The sequence below is a fragment of the Lissotriton vulgaris genome, chromosome 8 (assembly GCF_964263255.1).
Source record: "Lissotriton vulgaris chromosome 8, aLisVul1.2, whole genome shotgun sequence".
NCBI lineage: Eukaryota > Metazoa > Chordata > Amphibia > Caudata > Salamandridae > Lissotriton > Lissotriton vulgaris.
The window spans coordinates 807,149,872-807,170,005 of NC_141696.1; the positions used below are offsets into that span (position 1 = coordinate 807,149,872).

At 47.2% G+C, this 20,134-nt stretch overlaps 1 protein-coding gene across 1 annotated transcript in view; it reads left to right on the forward strand.

Moving 5' to 3' along the window:
* The window catches only part of SLC67A2 (solute carrier family 67 member 2), a 261,647-nt gene that overhangs the window by 130,762 nt on the left and 110,751 nt on the right, over positions 1-20,134 (forward strand). The window contains exon 3 of the mRNA XM_086934682.1: positions 18,117-18,160. Coding sequence (XP_086790808.1) covers positions 18,117-18,160 — 44 coding nt within the window. The remainder of the gene's footprint in view (positions 1-18,116; positions 18,161-20,134) is intronic.

Genomic DNA, 20,134 nt, shown 5'->3' on the forward strand with positions numbered 1-20,134 from the left:
TCCTGGATACATGGATCCCCGCAGATCCCACATATCATTCTTGAGTGCCTCTTCGCGGAACCACTGCCGCTGCCAGCCACAATCTGCCTACCGGCAGACCGGAGCATAGGTAGACTGGACTCCATAAAAACCACGAACCATGCTTGGCATGAGTTGGCGCGGGCGGGGAAATGTGATCTTCTGTACTCCCCGCACCTGAGAGTTGAATGGGCGGTATGGATCCCCCTGCTGAGGGAGAGGGGAGTCACAAGAACATTGCAGAAGTTGGGAGTATCCAAACTTGAGGACCTGTTCACGGATGGAGTGGTGAAGACGTGGGAACAATTTTCTCCCCCGCTGGCAGACATCTCGCTCCTATCACGTTTTTAGTATCATAGGGTCCGGGGAGCATTGCGGGAACTCCTGGGACCGGATCTGCAGGACCAGCTGAGGTACCGGAACTCTCTTACGTGATTAAAACAGTGTCTTCACGTAAGTTTGTGACTAACTTAAACAAACTGGGATCTCATCACAAGCAGCCCCAGCCCCCCAAAGCTAGAACAGAGTGGCAGCGCGATCTTCAAATACAGATAGAGGACGACAATTGGAGGTACTGTTGCCTCAGCACGAAGAGGCTGTCCTTGAATGGGAGACATAGACTGGTTCATTTCAAATTCCTACAGCGTGTCTATTATACCCCGGAGAGGCTGCACAGATACGGTTTGCGGCAATCCCCGGAGTGTGAACGCTGCCATGCGATGACAGCTGATTTCCTCCACATGGCCTGGAGCTGTCCGGGCGTCAGTAAATTCTGGGGGGAAGTGTTTTCGGAACTGGGCTTGATTCTAGATGTGGAGATCGCAGCTGAACCGGCGCTGGCTCTGCTGGGATACTCGAAGGCCTTGCCAGTTGCTTTGAGACGGTTGGTGGATATAGCCTTGTTGATAGCTAGAAGAGTCGTGGCCGCTTGTTGGATGAGAGGCCCATTACCAACAAAGAAAAGATGGGCAAAGGACATGTTGTACTGCTGCACACAGTCTGAGGTATATAGCGAATTACTCCCTCCCATGAGTCGGCCCAAGAACTTCTGGACATTGTATCAGTCATACATCAGCGGTAATGGGGAGGAGGAGGAAACAGAGCAGGGTGGGGACATTGACGAGCAGAACACACCTGAGGAACTCGGGTAGGGGCCTTCACAGGGGTTTAAGGTTAGTACATAGCAGGGGTCCCGAGGGGCGTGCGGTAGGGATATGGCGGGTAGAGGGGCACTAGGGAGCAGGCTGCATGGGGGGATATGTGAGATGCGTTGCCCGCGGGCCACACTGGAGGGATCTGCCTGCCTTGAGAGTAAAGCAGGACATTAGGTGGAACACACGTTTCTCCTTTCCCTTTCGAGTAGCATAATGTTCAGTCAAGTATTAGCTGTGTTGCAATCTGGGCAAGAGCACTGCTGGCGAATTGAGGGTGGGGGGGTAGTTGGGGTAGTCTATAGTTAGCCCTTTTCTTTTCATTTTCTTTTTATGATGTTGGGTTGAGTCTTGCCTGCCTACCTCTGGGTTTGTCATGTCAAAGTCCCGTACGCAGTCAGCGGTAAGATGACACAAGTTCTGAAATGTCTTCACGATGATGCTATTCTGACTACTTCTAGATCTATAATGCACTATGCTTTCATCGTACGCCGCCGAGCCTCCGGGATGTCGGCTCTCAGGCTGTGTCAGATATTTGCTGAGTACACGATATGTTTTCTAGATATCGGCTGTCGGCCCTGGGGCTGCAGGTGACTAACTCTGTAACAGATTTTTGACTGTGAATAAAGGTTAGCATTAAAAAAAAAAAAAAAAAAAGGAACACTGGTTTAAACCCACAGTCGGAGCCCTGCCCGTGCCTCGTCCTGCACCCGCCCCTCTGGACATGGGCCCTCTGACTCCTCTCCCCCCTCCTTGTCCCCGGACCACCTGCTGAAGCAATACCCGTGTTTTAAGGTCTTTGGCCTTTTTCTCCACCTTTTCCTTACTCTCGTTCTCCCAGTGCTCATAGTACTAGGCCATGCTCATAATTGCAGAAGGGGTGGAGGTAGTCCAGGTACTTTCTGCTGCCTGTAATCGTGCAGAAATTTCCGAAGCCAAATTCGTAACAAACCTGTTCACGAACAACCTAGTTCCGCCTTCCGTAGCCAAGTCCTGTCCGCTGAAGTCAATGAAGACTCCTTCGAACCTCGTGAAGAAGTCGGACACACTTTCATCCTTTTTCTGTCGGCAAGCAGTCAGTTTATCCCAGTCAACCTTCCTCGTCGGTATCAAAGTGTGCATAAAGGCTATAATTTTTGCTGGCAAAGATGTTATTTCACCCTTGGGTTTATCTCCTGGTTTGCGATCCCGATCCCAACCCTTTAACTCATCCCAGGTCCCCCCTAGTTCAGCGTGATCAGAGCCCTGCACCTGCCGCCATATATCAACAGGCACAAGTAACCCAAAGAATAAATCCACGTCTGCTAATGTCATTACGGCAGACGCCGCAGCTTCGGTTAGTTCTTTATAGTAGGCTGTAGGATTCTTTCGGGGGTCGGGCAATTGGGATTTCAGAGCAAGGACCTCACTTCTTTTCCATGGAGTGTATACCCATTGCTCCTGAAACCGGGAATCTATTCGGGCCTGTGTGATCTGTTGGTTATCATCGCGTAGTTCGGGAACTTCGGGATGATAAATAGGATGCACCTCTCGCATGGGATGCTGTGAAGTCCAAAGAGGGCTCTTTAAGAACATCCTGCCTCGATATTGAACCAGGGTGACTACATTTTTGTATACCTCCTCTCAGGGTTGGATTGGGATTGAAAATCGGCCCGGGCACGCCCCCCAAAAAATCGGCCCACATTTGCATAATCACTCCTTTGGCGTAATCTTATAAAAAAAACTTTAGGGCGGTGTTTAAAAGAAAGCATGCGTTAGATTACACTGGTGAAACAAGTGAGGCCACTTCTACTCAGCCCCCCTCCCCCCGCTCAGTATGTGCACACATTAATGGGCCGGCCAGCTAGACAAAGGAAGTGACACCTCTGCCTGTTGCTAAACGGAGGTAATGAGCGCCCATCTGCCTCTAGAAAGGCCACTCATACACACACTGGGCCGCTGGCTGTATTCGAACAATAGAGACAGCCCCCAAATGGCCCCCAAGACTACTCAAAAAAGCAGCCCACAGCAGGATTGGACACCGGCCCCTCGGGCATTGCCCGAATGCCCACGTTACCAATCCGACGCTGCCTCCTCTGGTGTCATATTAAATCTATGGGTCCAGTCTCGAATGTTATATAGTATCTGAGGAGCGGTCCCATTATCAAAGCTGACCTCCCAAGACCCAATGAGGGAATTGGACATCTGGAATAACATATGTTGCTGCATTACCGGTTCTAAATCTTTGACCGTACTCCATATGTCAGCCACGGTATACACATCACTCCGCATCCATCTGACGGCTTGATCTGCCAATGCTTCCTTCTCACCATATGCCACAGATGATCTAGTGAATAGTCGTTTCCCATCCAACCCTCCTGATTCTCCTTTTGGAGTCTGGTCCGACATCCCGGGTGTGGTGCTGGCCGATTGAGACGTCCATACGGGACTCGGGATGCTTAAGTGCGTGCGAGGTGATGTTAGAGCCTGCCTAGAATCAGGGACAAGGGTGAGCAGGTCCCCTACAGAGGGGGATGGAGCGCCGGCATCTCGTTTGGGGGTGACAGAACCTCGTTCCTCCGGTGCGGAGGCTTGGGGTGCAGTCACCGTTTGAACAGGCACCGCAGGATATACGCGCTGCGGGGCATATGGCGGGGGAGGTCTTTTGTCTAGCAGATCCTCTATCTCATCCTCGGCTTCATTTCGCGTTACATAGCTCTTATCTACCTGTAACCTACATTTTCTATCTGCATTTTCAATACTCTTCTCTGTTCTATTTTTGTCATGCGCAATGGCTTTCTGAGTTACAGTTTGCCCTTGCTGTATCTTGAGGAGTTTTTCTGACCGAATACGCCTTCTCTTGGCTTCTTTTTGCCATTTGTTAAGAGTGTCAAACATGGCCTGTCGGCTGCGTTTAGCAAAGAGACGCTCTTGTAAATACTGAATCTTTTTCTCATCGAAAGATCCAGTTTTCGGCCACTGTAGTTCCACATTATCCTTTGTATACCTGTGCCAAAAGGAATTAAAAAGAAGCGGCCCAATACCGTGCTTGCAATACATATCATGGCTGGGTGTTCCTTCCGGAGGGGCTGGCTGACTCTCATCTAACCTCACGCTCTCTCGGTGAACACAGCCAAAGCATAATTTACTCAGGCACGGCATTTCCCTTTCTCTATTCTACTCGAGCTGAAAAGGAATCGAGGATTATTATTTACAAAAATAGCAGAATCAAGCTTCATTAATCACAACCCTCACATACACATGGCCATGTTTTCATTCAAAGTCATACTCACGTTGCAAAAATGAACCTTCAATTTGACATAAAAACGGAAATACAGAGATTTTATAAACAATAAAACGAAAACATCAATATTTTGCAAACAGAAGGTGGAGCCCGTCGACTCCCACCTATGGAGAACCCTTTTTCTCAAATGTCCAAAGCTGCAAAGAACACCTTCTAACAACAGTCTTGTCCTTAGACTGCCTGGAGATAGCTACACAGGTTTCTAAACCACAGACCAACCTACAGGCCATCCAACAGTATTCATGGTTCACCTCCCGGACTATGCTGGCTAAGCCCGCTTTTCCAAGCGCCGCTCTAGATCTGTCCAAGTGCTACCCAATCTCAACTATCGGCGTTCCCGAGAACAGTCCGGCCGAGCGAGAACCGCAGTTCCCACAAAAGGCATATAGTCTCTATCTCCAGTGTTTCCACACAAATCAAACAAGAGGCATCTGCACGTGCAACTTCAATGTTGCTCCGTCAGACCCCCTATTCAGAGTTTCTCCGTGACCACAGGCCACCAAATGCCAAGTACCAAATCCGGAATTTAAAACGTAATCCAACACAAAACGAGACAAGACACTCACCTGGTGTACGCAGGTCAGATTGCACGTTCTTCACTGCCAACCCTTGTTAAGGCCAACGTGGCTGGTTCTCGGGTCACACCCGAAGGACTCCGGTGTGGGGTCATTAGCAGCTGAGGTTCTCGAGATCGGGAGAGCGGAGCAAACCTCAAATTCTCGTTGGTCTATTCTGCAACCCCCCCGATCGGGAGCACCCCTTTCAATGTCCCGATTGTTTATCTGAGATACAGAGGGACGACCCCAACGCGGAGTCCCGGCGGAGTAGCCAACTGAAGTACCGAAAATTATTCACCACCTCCCAATTATAGTTATATCCACAACCAATCCAGTTCCCATTACCAATAATCAGTCAGTTGGCAGTGTAGAAGGTCCAAGCATTTATTATAACAAACAAAACTCTGCCAGAGGAGCTCCTTGTGACCTAACCCCACGAGGTCCGCCAAGAAGAGTGCCGGCACACTTTCAAAACATCACATATATACAGTTGCATTCTCAAAACCGTTTGCCCAAGATGGAAAAATACAAGTTGGTACAGGTTGGTGCAAAAGGAAAGGCCATATATGGCACACAAAGCGCTCTTGGTTTAGCTCATCCTAGCTTAGCAAAGTCGGACGGGTGACTCCCCTCTGCCAGCTCCGAGACAGTCCGTCCCGCACCCCTCCCGGAATGTGCTTATCAGGCCTTCTCCTGCTACCTACAACCTTGACGGGCCTAACGAGCTGAAACAGCAGTTTTGCAACAGTTGGGCTATTTCTCAGGAGAACGACTACAGAAAAAGGAAGAAATGGAGTTTGCTAATGTAGGACTTCGAGCGAAGCCACAAAATGGCGTCGGTCAGGTCAAGTGAGTGTAAAATGTAAAAGCGGTGAGGTTAGAAATCTAAAATACTGCAATATGAATTTGTGCTAATGTTTGCGTGCATGTGCTACATCATTTAGATACATCATGCTAACCTTAAAAAATCGATTATAAGTGTTACATAACCGAAAATCAATTCCGGTTCCTCAGTGGGGTAACCTACAAGTTTACCACTCCTTACCACCCCCAAGTAAACGGGTTGGTTGAGAGAGTCAACCGACCCCTGAAAGGCAGAATTATGGGTCTTGAGGAACCTATGAGGCATAAGTGGGAATTCCTCTTACCTTGCCTGTTGTTTGCATACCGTGAGGTGCCACAGAAATCTCTAGGGTTCAGTCCCTTTGAGCTTCTTTAAGGTCACCCAGTGAGAGGACCTCTGAGTCTGGTCAAGGAAGGCTGGGAGCAATCTCCCAGGTAATCTCCCCAGGATGTATATAGCTGCATGCTGGCCTTCAGGAACCAGACTAGGCGTTTCAGACAACTCGCTGAGTTGAATCTGGAAGCCAGCCAGGAGGAGTTGAAGCGGTGGTACGATCAGAATGCCACTCTGGTAGAGCTTCAGCCTGGTCAGAAAGTGTGGGTCATGGCCCCAGTGGAGCCCTGCGCGCTCCAGGATAAGTGGACTGGACGGTTTGAGGTGGTGGAGCGCAAAAGTCCTTTTACCTACTTGGTGGACTTATGGTGTCCCAGGAAGCCCTTCACGGTCCTGCATGTCAACCGCCTGAAGCCCCATTTGGAGAGTTCCGAAGTGGGCATGCTCCTAGCGACAGGTGCTGGAATGGAGGAGCCTCTTCCTGACCGCCTGTCTGCAACAGAGCGAGATGGGTCAGTAGATGGTGTGAACCTCTCTTCCACCATGACCCCTGAGCAACAGAATGACTGCTGCCAGTTGCTGGGACAGTTTTCATATCTGTTCTCCTCGGTTTCCGGTGTCACTGATTGGTGCATCCATGATGTAGACACTGGGATAGTCTTCCTGTGAAGCACAAAACTTACAGGGTGACGGACAGGGTGAAAGCTTGCTTCAAAGAGGAGGTCTCAAAGATGCTTGTTAGGGGGGATTGAGTCCTCTAAAAGTCCTTGGGCCAGCCCAGTGATCTTGGTCCCAAAGGCTGTCGCACCAGGTGCCACACCAGACGTCCGGTTCTGTGTGGACTACCGAGGGCTCAATTAAGTCACGAGGACTGACGCGCACCCCGTCCCCAGAGCTGATGAGCTCATTGATCGGCTAGGAGCTGCACGGTACCTCAGCACGTTTGACCTAACGTCTGGGTACTGGCAGATCGCCTTGACTGATGGGGCAAAAGAGAGGTCAGCATTCTCCACACCAGTTGGGCACTACCAGTTCCTGGTTATGTCCTCTGGGATGAAGAATGCCCCTGCCACCTTTCAGAGGTTGGTCAACCAGGTGTTGGCTGGACTGTAAGAGTTCAGTGCCGCCTACCTGGATGACATTGCAGTGTTCAGCACCATTTGGGAAGAACATCTGCGCCACCTCTGGGAAGTGTTGTTGGCGCTGCAGAAGGCAGACCTCACGATCAAGGCGAGCAAGTGCCAGATCGGGCAGGGTTCCGTGGTGTACTTAGGACACCAGGTTGGGAGCGGCCAGGTGGCTCCCCTACAGCCAAGATTGAAACCATCCTGGCTTGGGAGCCCCCAAAGACCCAGAGAGAGGTGAGAGCCTTTTTAGGACTCACTGGCTATTACAGGAGGTTTGTCAAGGGCTATGGCAACATTGTTGCACCCTTGACAGAGCTGACTTCCAAGAAGGAGCTGGGGAAAGTGATTTGGACTGACACCAGTCAGAAAACATTTGAGGCCCTAAAAGCTGCCATGTGCGTGGCGCCCGTGCCCCTGGCACCCAACTTCTCCAGAGAGTTTTTAGTTCAGACAGATGCTTCAGAGCATGGTGTGGGAGCTGTTTTGTCACAGATGAATGAGGAGGGCCTAGGTCAATCCGTAGCCTTCATCAGTCGGAAGTTGCTTCCACGGGAACCGAGGTGGAGTGCTATTGAAGGTGAGGCATTTGCTGTGGTCTGGGCACTAAAGAAGCTGAGACCATACCTGTTTGGGACTCACTTCCGGGTTCAGACAGACCACAGGCCCCTCAGATGGCTGATGCAGATGAGGGATGAGAATCCAAAGCTGTTGAGGTGGTCCATTTCCCTACAGGGGATAGATTTCACAGTGGAATACCGCCCTGGTACAGAACACGCCAATGCTGATGGACTGTCCAGATTTTTCTGCCTTAGTGATGAGAACTCCCAGGAAATAGGGTAGTTCTCCCCACATTTCAGCTGAAGGGGACACGTGTTAGATGTGGCACCTTGGTGTCGGTCTCCCTTCCATTTTTGCTGTTGCCTCATGTGTATCTGCTGATGTTAGATGCTTTGGGCACTGTGCCACTGCTGTCCAGTGCCACAGTGCAAGTGCTCCCTATTGTAAATTGATGTATGGATTAGTGATTCCATGATTGGCAGATTTAGTTTACTGGTCAGACTCTAGTACAGTGCACTGAGTATGCCCAGGGCTTGTAAACCAAATGCTGCTAGTGGGCTTGCAGCACTAGTTGTGCCACCCACAGAAGCAGCCTGTAAAAGTGTGTCTCAGGTCTGCCATTGCAGAGCCTGTGTGCAGTCTGATACTGCCATGTTGACTTGGCACATCCACCCACTTGCCAGTCCCCAAACCTTCCCTTTTCTTCATATCAGACACCCCTATGGTAGGCCCAAGGGCAGGGTGCATTGTGAGTATAAGGTAGGACAAGCACTGATGTGTGTGGCATGTCCTAATAATGAATTAGAACCATTTTCATTTTTCACTATTGCAAGGCTACTTATTCCCCATAGGCCAGGATGGGCAGTTTGATTATTACATTTTCGAATCCTAACTGACTCAGGGAACTAGGTAGAAATTCGAGGTTAGTATGCCTGAACTCAAGATGATAAAATGCATATTTTAGTGTAGTTGGTTTTAACATTCTGTGTTTGAAAATACCACTGTTAGAAAGTAGGTATTTTCTTGTCTAATTATCCAAGCCTGCATCTGCTAGGTTGTGTATTCCTTGTCTAGAGTTTGAGTGACAGGGGCTGGGGGATTCCAGGAGACAGGGTGAGTCAGCCCAGTGCTGAACAGAGAGATACGCATCTAGATGGGAGGGAGTAGTTGCACCTGGGACCTGAATAGGGCTGTGCCTTCCCTCAACAATGCTGGCTCCACCTCCTGTGTTGGGTCTGATGTCTCTGCCCTGCATGAAAGGAAAGAAGGAGTCATGTAAACAGAGTGCTCCAGGACTGACCAGAACTGGTTTGGACTAGGCAAAGGCCTCTCTGCCTTCAGAGAATAAAGAGAAACTGTGTATAAAAGAGGGGACCCAAACCCCAGAACTGTAGATCCCTTTTGGACAACAAGATGAAACCTTTGCTAAGGAGTGGAACCAGAGAGACTGAGGAGAGACTATCCCTAAGCTGAAGTGCTGCTTGGGGGAATGGCCTGCTTTGGTTACCTGATTGCCAAAGAAAGGAGAGAGGAACGTTGTGTACTTTCATCAACTTGTAAGGATCTGCAAGGGCTTGAGAAAAGAGCTTGCCTCCTGCTGGAGTCTTAGAAACAGCATACTTCACCCACTAGCCCCCCAAGAGTTCTTTGGAAGTGCCTGCAGTTGTGGGTCACCTTTTGAGGAACTGCACATCTCAAGGAGCTGGAAGTATGACTCACGAGCAAGAAGCGTGACGCCGAACTGCCGCTGCCACTTCACAACACGAGAGCTCTCGCATTGCCGGAAAAGAGATTCGATGTCGCAGCAGACGCCGCCGCATCACCGGGAAGCGTGTTGCAGGGCCTGTCACGGCCCCCAAGAACCGCTGAGTCATTGCAGGGCCCCTTTAAGCGCCTCACATAGCCGGAGAAGAGGATCGACGTCGCAGCAGACGCCGCCACAGCACCAGGAAGCATGCCGTAGGGCCTGTCATGGCGCGCATCGTTGTCGAAGCACCGCACATCGCCGGAGAAGAGGATCGACGTCGCCGCAGATGCCGCTGCATCACTGGGAAGCGTGTCGCAGGGCCTGTCGCGGCTTGCATTGTTGTCAAAGCACCGCGCATTGCCGGAGAAGAGGATCGACGTCGCAGCAGACGCCGCCGCATCTCCGGGAAGCGTGTCGCAGGGCCTGTCGCGGTCCGCATCAAGAAGAAGACATCTTTATTTCTTTGCACCAAAACTTCATCGCATCACGGCGTTTCTCGCTGCATCGCCACGGAAGCGCAGTAAGAGACCGACGCACCACTTCCCCTCGCAGAGAAGAACCGACGCATCACCTTCCCCTACGCAGCAGTAGGGAACCGACGCATCACCGTTCTTGCATGTAAGGAACCGACGCATCACCTTCCCTTACGCATTTTCAAGTACATTGACTCAAAGTGTCGCATTTTAAGATCTAAAGAGAACTAAGCTAATTCTACCATTTTATGTACAGTATTGTGGATTTTTGTCGTTTGTGGACTTGTGTTAAACTATATAAAAGATAATTATTTTTAATATATAAAAAATAATTATTTTTAATATACAACTTGTGTGGTGTCCATCTGTAGTGTTGTCACTTGGTTACTGTATTTGTTCAGAAATGCTTTACACACGGCCTCTGAGATAAGCCTGTCTGCTCATGCCAAGCTACCAAGGGGGTGAGCAGGGGTTATTTAAGAGTGTACCCCCTTACCCTGACTAGACGCAAGGGTCCCTATTTGTCAGAGGTACCTAACTATGCCAACTAGAGACCTCCAGATCTAACATCCAGCATTTCCATTTCAAAGCTTTGGGGAGAAAGGGAGCCAGTGTTGGATGAGCGTGCTGACTGCCATCCATCATCTTTATGGAAATGCTGCTTATGTGGTCAATGGTGTGATGGATCAGGGGCTCTGCTGTGGAGCCGTGCCGGGAGCAGACACCTCTGGCTGCAGCTGCCGATGCACCCTCCCCTTCATCGAACCAGAGAGCAACACACATTTGTTATTGGTTATTTTCACTCAGAATTTGAACGGCAAAATCACTTAATCTACCCGCGCCTACCAAAGATTCAAAAAAATGGACGTGTCCTTTTGTAACGTAACAGGTGCACATGTAAGCGCTCCAACACCTTCGGGTCGAGTTTGCGCTATATAAATCAGCAAAAAATAAGCTTGGATGACGGAGCAGGGAGAGAGAGCGACACAGTCCCAGAACCGCCCGCTGGTCATCTCACCAAAGAAAGGTTTGTGTACAAATGCACTCAATATTGAAAATTTCTTTGACTTTCAAAGTTTCTGGTTGCACTTATACACATATTCTATTTGCAGTTATTAAGTATTTATTATGGACATATTGCCAGTGTTAGCAACGCTGAAGGGAAATATGTCCTCATTTAGCATGTGGAAATATACACTATTGTATATGAACTGCACAGTCGCCAGTTCTGCTCCTCGTTTAACATATATGTGCTGGGACAGTGGTGGATTTTTTCAGGCGAGTAAAAGGGGACAGGCAACTAGAATGTCTCAAAGGAAATGTGTCCTCCACGTGTCATAGTCCTTATGCTGCACTTCTGGGCGGAGTCCTCAAGCTTATTTGGACCCGCTGTGGGGTAAGCAACTGCACAGCTGCCAGTCCTCTTCTGGGGCTACTGTTCTGGTGGCACCTCATGTCCTTGATCTCAGGTCAGGACAGTGGCACTACCCATCCGTGTGCTACAGCTGCAAACTACAAAAGGGACTAGGATGCAGATCCAGGGCATGCCACTCCACCATCCTTAGAACCACTCCACCATCCTTAGGGCCTACTCCCCCATCCTTACACCCACTCCACCATCCTTACATCTACTCCACCATCCTTAGAGCCACTCCACCATCCTTAGTACCACTCCACCATCCTTAGGGCCACTCCACCGTGTTAGGGCCACTCCATCATCCTTAGGGCCACTCCATCATCCTTAGGGCCACTCCATCATCCTTAGGGCACTCCATCATCCTTAGACCAAGTCCACCATCCTTAGGCAACTCCACCATCCTTAGGGCCGTTCCGTCATCCTTACCATGCCTATAGCTCAAACTCTAACAACTGCGAGACCTATTGCATTGCAAATGCTTGTTAAAAAGGGCAACCGAGATTGCACCCACTGTTATATACCAATTTCACTGCTGGACACTGTGGTTAAGGTAGTGGGTCGAGTTCTTCTCAGGAGGTTGACTAGCTGGACAGAGAAACGCAATATTCTATCGGACGTCCAGTGTGGGTTTCATCCCGGGAGGTCAGCCGTAGCCAAGTGCCTTCATTTATTTATGATTTATAATAAATATACAGTCGCCCGCCCCGGTTCTATCTATCTGGCCTTCGTGGATCTGTCATCTGCATTTGATCTTGTGAATAGAGCTAAACTCTGGCAGACCATGTTGGCTATCGGGGTGGATGACAATATTGTTTATTTTCCGGAAGACCTCCACCAAGCAACAAAGGCTCAGGTCAGATTCTCTCAAGATCTAAGAGTTTCCCACCACTTTTCAATAAAAAGAGGAGTACGTCAAGGATGTATTTTAGCCCCCTTTCTGTTTAATTTGTATAATAATAATTTGGAAAAAGTTTTAATGAAGACAATGGTAGATTACCCCCAGGTAGGTTGGCGTGAGCTGCCTGTTTTATTATATGCGGATGATGCAGTCCTCGTGTCTAGGACCGCTAGAGGGTTACAAACATTGCTTAGTTCATTTCCCTCTTTTATGGTGGATTTGGACTTGTCAATAAATTATTCCAAATCCTATGTGATGCAGGTGGGACCTCATCCTAAAAAGCCCTATCAATTAATGGTTGGATCATTCAGGTTCCCCGTCAGATGCCTTTTCCTACCTGGGGGTCTTAATAGATGAGATAATTAAATGAGGTCCACTAAAACAGAGAATGAGAGGTGACCTAGTGTGCGCTAACACAGCCGTTTGTAATTTTGCTTCCAGATTGGGTAGGAGACCGATTGCTGCACTTTTACAGATATAACAGGCTAAATGTGTCGCTAAAGCCTCTTATGGTAGCGAAATATGGGGTCATGTCACTATGGACGAGTTACAAGTGGCAGAGAATACCTTTTTGAAATGTCTGTTAGGTGTGACCCGGGTAATGTCTAATATGGTGGTACATGAAGAATTGGAGGCGCCATATCTCTCTGACTTATTGGCCCTTCACACCCGAACATTTTGGTTGAAAATCCAGAAGCAGTGACTAAGAAGGATCTGGGGTGGGCTAGGGAGTCTTTCTGTAGTTTGGGGAGATTAGAGAGGGAAGAGAAGTGTGGCTCACTGGTTAGAGCAGGCAGACCCTGAAGCAGAGGTCAGACCCGGGACCAGGGTTCAATTCCCGACGCGGCAGGGTCTTGAGCTCATATGTCCATGGACTCGATAATTCTCGCTTCGGTGCCTGACCTAATCATGGGTTCACACTCTGCAACTCTGGGCATTAAGCTTGCTTAATCTCCACAACGGCCCACCCTGCGGCGGGATGCCTGGCTTTCACCTTGGGGATGCCCTGTAGGGGCTATCTCACAGGGAAAAGCCAGGACGGGTTCCCAAGGCAAGCGCGGAGATACCCCTTCGGGGGTCGATTCTGGCGCTATATAAGAAACATAATATTAATAATAAGACTTGGAACTAAGGAAAACCAGTGTCAGTAAGTTTCTAATCTGGAAAACAACGCAATTGATAGAGCCATATCTCCTAGAGCCTTTTAGGACCTATGAATGCTTTTTACTGTCTAGGTTCCACTTGGATCTTTTATACCTCCTGTTGGCCCAGCCGCAGGGTGTAGCAGAGGCCAGCTCTTAGAACCCTGTGGCTGCGACAGTGAGTCTCCACAGGACATGCTTATTTTTTTTATATTTTGTAAGCATTATCAAATTTTTATTATCCCTATTTTTAAGAGGTTGGAGTTTAAGCAGGTGCGACCAGCCCTTATTTATCTACAACTACTGCATGAAGATTCTATTTTATTTGTTCCTAACTTCTTGAAATCAGCAGTGTAGCTTAGAGCCTGTTGGGACTAATTAATAGTGGCTCCAAAGGCATAGTCCTACACTAGTTACTTTGATGACACATATAGTTAAGATAAGGTCTCTGGGTTCTTTCTCCTTTCTGCATTTGTACTTAGAATGACTTTTTGTATCTGCACTTTATTAATACATTTTATGCATCTTAGGGAAGATTTGTTTTACCTGTGATGCTTGTATAAATACTTTGTACTAGTCCTTTTTATACCATGTATAGTTTTTTTGAATACTTTTATGGTTTTTATGTGGAAACCGAAATAAAGTATGTTTAATTGATTGATTGATAGTCCCGAGATCCAACATAACAGGGTACTCCCCATTCAGACAATACTTTTATCTAACAAACCAGCATTTCACCATAGGCTCAACATCCCTGTCTGCACCCAAAATGGGTACTATTAATTGACTTGTGAGTATTTGCCTTTTTGTACATCTGTGTAATAGCTGGTACCAGAGCCAACATCACTTCACCAGCCCGCACCCATTGGTCTCCACTTGTGTTATCTAAAATAGACTGTTCAGCAGTGTGCCACTATCCGCTAAGTAATAATGGCTCAAATTATAGATTTTTTAAATTGCAAAGCACGTTTTTTTCTAGTTACTCCATACCTTTCTTCTGTGAATGCATCTTAATCTGGGGTTTTATAAACCTTCACCAAGGCAGTGATAGAATATATTTGCTAAGAATAATGGGGCTGAATAACAGCATCATGAATGAGTACGGGACGCTGTGCTACATGTGAAATTTCATATGCCTTTGTCAATTGGCCCTGAAACATCCAACTCCTTATTAGTAAAAATGCAAAAAGGGCGCCGTCTTTTCTGTTTGCACTAATTGTAAATAAATATACACTGAATAGTCCCATTTTATTCTCATGTAAGATCTTTTTGTTCCAGTTGACATGCTGTGTTCTTGTTCCGTTTGATATGACTGTATTTCTTCAATGAGTTTAAATAGTAAACCCCATGAAATGCAGAGATGCCCCATATTCGGACATGTATGTTAACATACCCTTCCCCTCCCTGCCCCCCTTGTTGCTTCTTCTCCCAGCTCACCTTGTCCATGTTGCTTCTTCACCTCCCACCACCCCTTGTCCGTGTTGCTTCTTCCCCTATCACCCAACCCCCATTGTCTGTGTTGCTACTTCTTTCTTGCGCCCTCTGTCAGTGTTCATTCTTCCTCCTCAAATCTCCCAGGTCAGTGTTGCTTCTTCCACCTCCCACTTCCGTTTGGCTTCAACCCCTCCCCTCCCACCCCTGCCTTGTCAGTGTTTCTTCTTCCCCTCCCACCCCCTCTTTTCAGTGTTGCTTCTTCGACCCCCCTAGTCCATGTTGCTTCTTCCCTCTCCCACCCCCATTCGTGCTGCTTCTTCCCCCTCACACACTCCCTTCTCCATGTTGCTTCTCCCCCTGCAACCCCTCTTGTCCATGTTACTTCTTCCCTTAATGTTGTCCGTGTTAGCCACCTACCACCCACCATACGAACAAAAAACACTATGACTCAGCCAGCGTTGGCTGTGTCATAGTGCCTTTGTTGTCCCACTGCCCTTACCCTCCCACCTGTTGTCTGTGTTGCCAATCCCCACCCACCATAAGAAAAAGAAGCATTGGCAATATCATTATATTTCGCCTATTCAAGAGCTATTGGCTTTGCCAATGTCTTTTAGCCATGTTGTATAGCCCAGTAGAGAAGAGTGGAGTGGCTTAGAGCATAGTTCCATCTAAACTGCATTCCGGAGTGGGTGCACACTGCTAGGTTTCCGTCTGCAAGTGAAGTACAGTCAGCGCTCACTATAAAGGATGCCAATACATTCATTAAATGCTTGATTTGAGCCTTTGAAGTGCTGCTGATGGTGATGAAGCTGCGCTGCTGAATGCATTTTTAAAGATGTGTGTTTGTCTTTTGAAATTCCAATAGAGGACGTTTAGACACCGGAAGGACAGTCGGGTAGCAGTAGCCGGAGAGAATCCTAAAAGCTTTCCTCGCAACCTGAGTCCAGTCTACCATGGCCCTCTGCTCAGCCAGCCTCAGAGAACAGCAAGGCGAAATGTGGAGGTTTCATCCACTGCTCAGTGTCCAAGTTATGAGCAAGTGGGTGAGCAGTTGAATATGGAAATGGAGAAGTATGTGAATAAAACAGTGAGTGATTGGACACTCAATTAGTGAGTGATTGGTATTTGCACCCTTGCTATTGGATAGAAGGTGTGCAAATTAGTGAGTGAATAAGCAAGTAAAAAATCAGTGAAAGGGTGAGCAGCAAATAAATGAGTGAAAAAGCAAATGAAAGAGTGTGAATGTCAGTAAGTGACTGAACAATTATGCAAGTGATTGGGGTACGTGAAGGAGTGAGCAAAGGAGTAAGTGATTGAGCACATGATATTGGATTGATGAGTTTGAGTTTACAAGAGAGTAGATAAGCAAGTAGGTTAGTGAAGCGTAAAGTACTGACTTATTCATAGCCTAAACCAATCTGTAACTAAGGAGTCGCATCACTTGGTTGCGCACACAAGCAAGAAAAGTGTGCACGCAAACATTCTGTTGAAGCACATGAGGAAGAATAATTAGCAGGAACATTATTGTAGAGTGGAGCTGTGTGGGGTGGGTGGAGGGGTGTAGAATGGGTTGGTGTAGGGTAGACTGGAGTGGCATGGAACAGAGTTGTAGAGTGGCATGGCATAGAATGGTGTGGAGTAGAGTGTTATACATAGAGTGGAGTAGATTGGCTTGGAGCGGCATGGAGTGGGGTAGAGTGGTATGAGTGGCACTATGTGGAGTGGCATAGACTGGAGTGGAGTAAAGTGGTGCAGAGTGGCATGCAGTGCAGTGGCGTAAAGTGCAGTTATGTAGAGTGGTGCAGAGTAGACTAGATTGGCACATAGAGTACAGGGGCGCAAAGTGCATGGACGTTGAGTGCAGTGCCCTAGAGGATTGCAGTCGGAGGCCTATGTCAGAGCCTCAGTTCAAGCTTTACGGGGTCCTTAATCTCTGAAGAGAAGCCACTCGTGATTTTTTTCAATATTTCACATAGGGGTGAACCCTGTATTTTGGACAAAGTAGAAAAATGCAGCTGAAACCATATTATACATGGTAAATGATAAGTGGTGGACAAGAAATCATGTTGCAGCATTCTTCATTTAGAAGGCACACAGTCATTCACAGTCACAATTTAAAGTACTAGGATATGCGTTTTCTGTGCCACAAAGACAGATCTATTTGCTGTCATAGATGAGCTGATTTGCTTAAATTGTGGAGGAGGGGAGTGTTAGGAAAAAGTAGCAACATAGAAGGGGACGGGTGGGAGGGAATAGAAGCTGCATGAATGGGGATCTGTGAGACGGAATGAAAACATATGGTGAGCTTGAACAACCCCCCTCCCCCCCCAAAAAAAAAAGAATGGCTCCAAAAATGAAGAGTGGAAGAACATTCGTACTTGGTCCATGTGCCAGGGGAGGTTTAAACATGACACAGGCATGCCAAGACCAACAGAAATGAAGTAAATCAGAGCAATGCTGAAGCTAACAAATGGTAAGCTATGGGCGAGCTGCAGCCCACAGTATACAAACAAAATGTCTTGCAGAGATCGCATATGCACTGTCTAGGTGACATATAAAATGCACAGTGGTCAAGCCAGCACTGGCAGCATCATAAAGATTTTTTTAACCATTCTGCACAGCCACGCTGCTCTAGAACATGGCTAAAAGACATTGGTAAAGCCAGTAGCTCTTGCATAGGCAAGACCTATTGGTGTTGCCAGTGCTTATTTAAAATCATCACTGCTCTGCATACTGGGACTTTTAGTACATTGAGCATAATATCCCTGGTCCCGTAATCCATTGTGCTGTTGATGTCAAAACCGAGGTTGACTGTGACCTTAATTACAATTAACCAGTGGCCTTTATGAAGCAATGGCATGCTGTACAATAGTTTAATCAAAATTGTCCTAGGGCTACATTTTACAGAGTTAGGTGGAAATCAGTGTTTGATTTATCCTGAATGCTATGATCTAACCTTATACTATTTTAAAGCTCACATTTCATTGGTCACAATTTAACAGCCCTCTTTTTAATTAGTCAGACGTTTATACTTTGTTAAAAACCTGAGGAACGGCATGTATCATTCAAATAAACGTCTAATCTCAAATACTTTTCAGTCTTATCGATGTACCCTTTTTCCAATTTTCCCTTAGGTTCTCTTTATGGAATTTTGCAGCTTTTCTCCAGTACCTTGGTGGTAAGTTCTTGTATATTTATCAGTTATTTGAGTTATGCTTTGTCTTTAAACGAATGGGATACTAGGTGAATTGAGACTAATGAGGACTTCTAAAGACATCTGTAAGCAGACAGCTATGTCTTAAATTTTCAATGTAGGCGACCATTGATTGAGTTGACCGTTACCTCAGTTATTTACTGCTGGCTGAAGAAAAGTTCAGCTCTCACTGGCAGCTGAATGCATGCGCATTGATTACGCCTTGTACAGATCAGGGCCGGACTGGCAGGAGTGGGCACCGGGCATTTCACTTGTGGGACGCCAGGGTGGGGGCTGGTCATAGACCCCTGGGGGGCTGTTTTTGTTACCAAGAGCACGTTTTTACAGCATAGCTGCAATATCAGCCCCCAGCAACAAAAGCGGCACAAAAGCTTTCCGCTAGCATCCTCCATCCCTCACCCCCCTTCCCGGGGTCAGCTGAGCTCTTTGCCAGGGCCGGTTTTGGTTCCCAGTCCGGCCCTGGTACAGATACATCCTAGCTGCCAAGTATCAAGTCTGCTTATATGGGACAGTTTAAGATTTGCAAGTTTTCTTACATGTGATGTTTTCTATGGCTTATGTATGACAGTTTGCATAACAATTTATCACCAGCTATAATTTTTTTTTAACTTTGCCAGCTTCTTAATTCATAAACCTGGGAGAATAAAAAAGCATTGGCAAAGCCATTAGGTCTGGCCTGTGCTATTGCAGGTGAAAACAGATATGCATAAATGCACACAGACTGTTTGTACCTAGGATCTGTGACTCCTCTATTCTTTTGTGCCCTGCATGACAGCAGCTCCACAAACCTGTTGAACTGATAAAAGTGAACGTATAAATAATCCCTGCGTTGTGTTAACACATTAAATCCAGTAATCTATTGAATTTGCCCATCTCTGGCTGATATGTTTCCCCCTAAATATATTATCGACAGCCAAACATGAAATTACCATGGCGGCTTGTTGCGGTGTTCTTGTTTATAATCATTCTTATTATTAAAATTCACGAGGTGGCACAATTCCACTGCAGCATGTTTGCTCCAAAAATATATTAGTTGAAACCAAGCATTAAAAACCTAGCTCTCTACATTGTATTCTCGGACGCAGTGACATTTGTTGTGGACAAATCAATGGTACAACCCTCTGGTGAGAGATTTTCAGCTCAAATTCTTCCTCTGTAAGTACATTGGCTTCATCCATGCACTATAATACAGAGATGGCTTGTTGTTTCCATATAGAAAATTACTTCACTATGGAGTTTTGCTTACATCATTGTTTGGGCCTTTCAGCAATGGTATAACATACACCAAATTTTACAGCTGGACATGAAAAGCATGAAAAGCTTGTTATTGGATTAATTTAGAATCTAGTAATGAAGCTTTCTGTTTGAAAACTTTAAAATTACATACATTGAAAGCACCGCTTCAGCGAGGCATCGGAGAACTAACGAGAACCCTTGCCTGTGGCTTCTACCCTTTGCTGTATACACGCAAGGGTGGGGTGAGGGGGGGCAGAAAAGATTTAGAGACCTACGAGGGCGGACTCCCCAATATTAACATCAGTCGCAAAAGGGCCCTCGGATCTATCAAAGGAGTGAGAGAGAAAGGAAGAGTCTGGCCAAATGGAGAGGGGAATTTCCCTTTAAAGGATGCTTTTCCTCACCCACCATAGGTGGCATGCTTCTTCATGGGGAATCCTCCTCGCACCACGAAGCCTAGTCATGGTGCGGGCTTTGACCTCCTCGCTGCGAGGGAGGAGCTCAGGGATGTTTTAGTTTTCAGAGGGGTTATTACCAAAACCCAATGTGAGATAGCAAGGTGTAGTGAGGGGTGTAGTGCTAGTGGTGGAGTGGATTAAAACTAACTTCAAGGTTTACCACATTGCTTTATTCTGGCTGCCTTGTGCTAGGATTAAAAACAACAAGAGGAAGTAAGTATGGCTAGAACCATTAGATCAAATC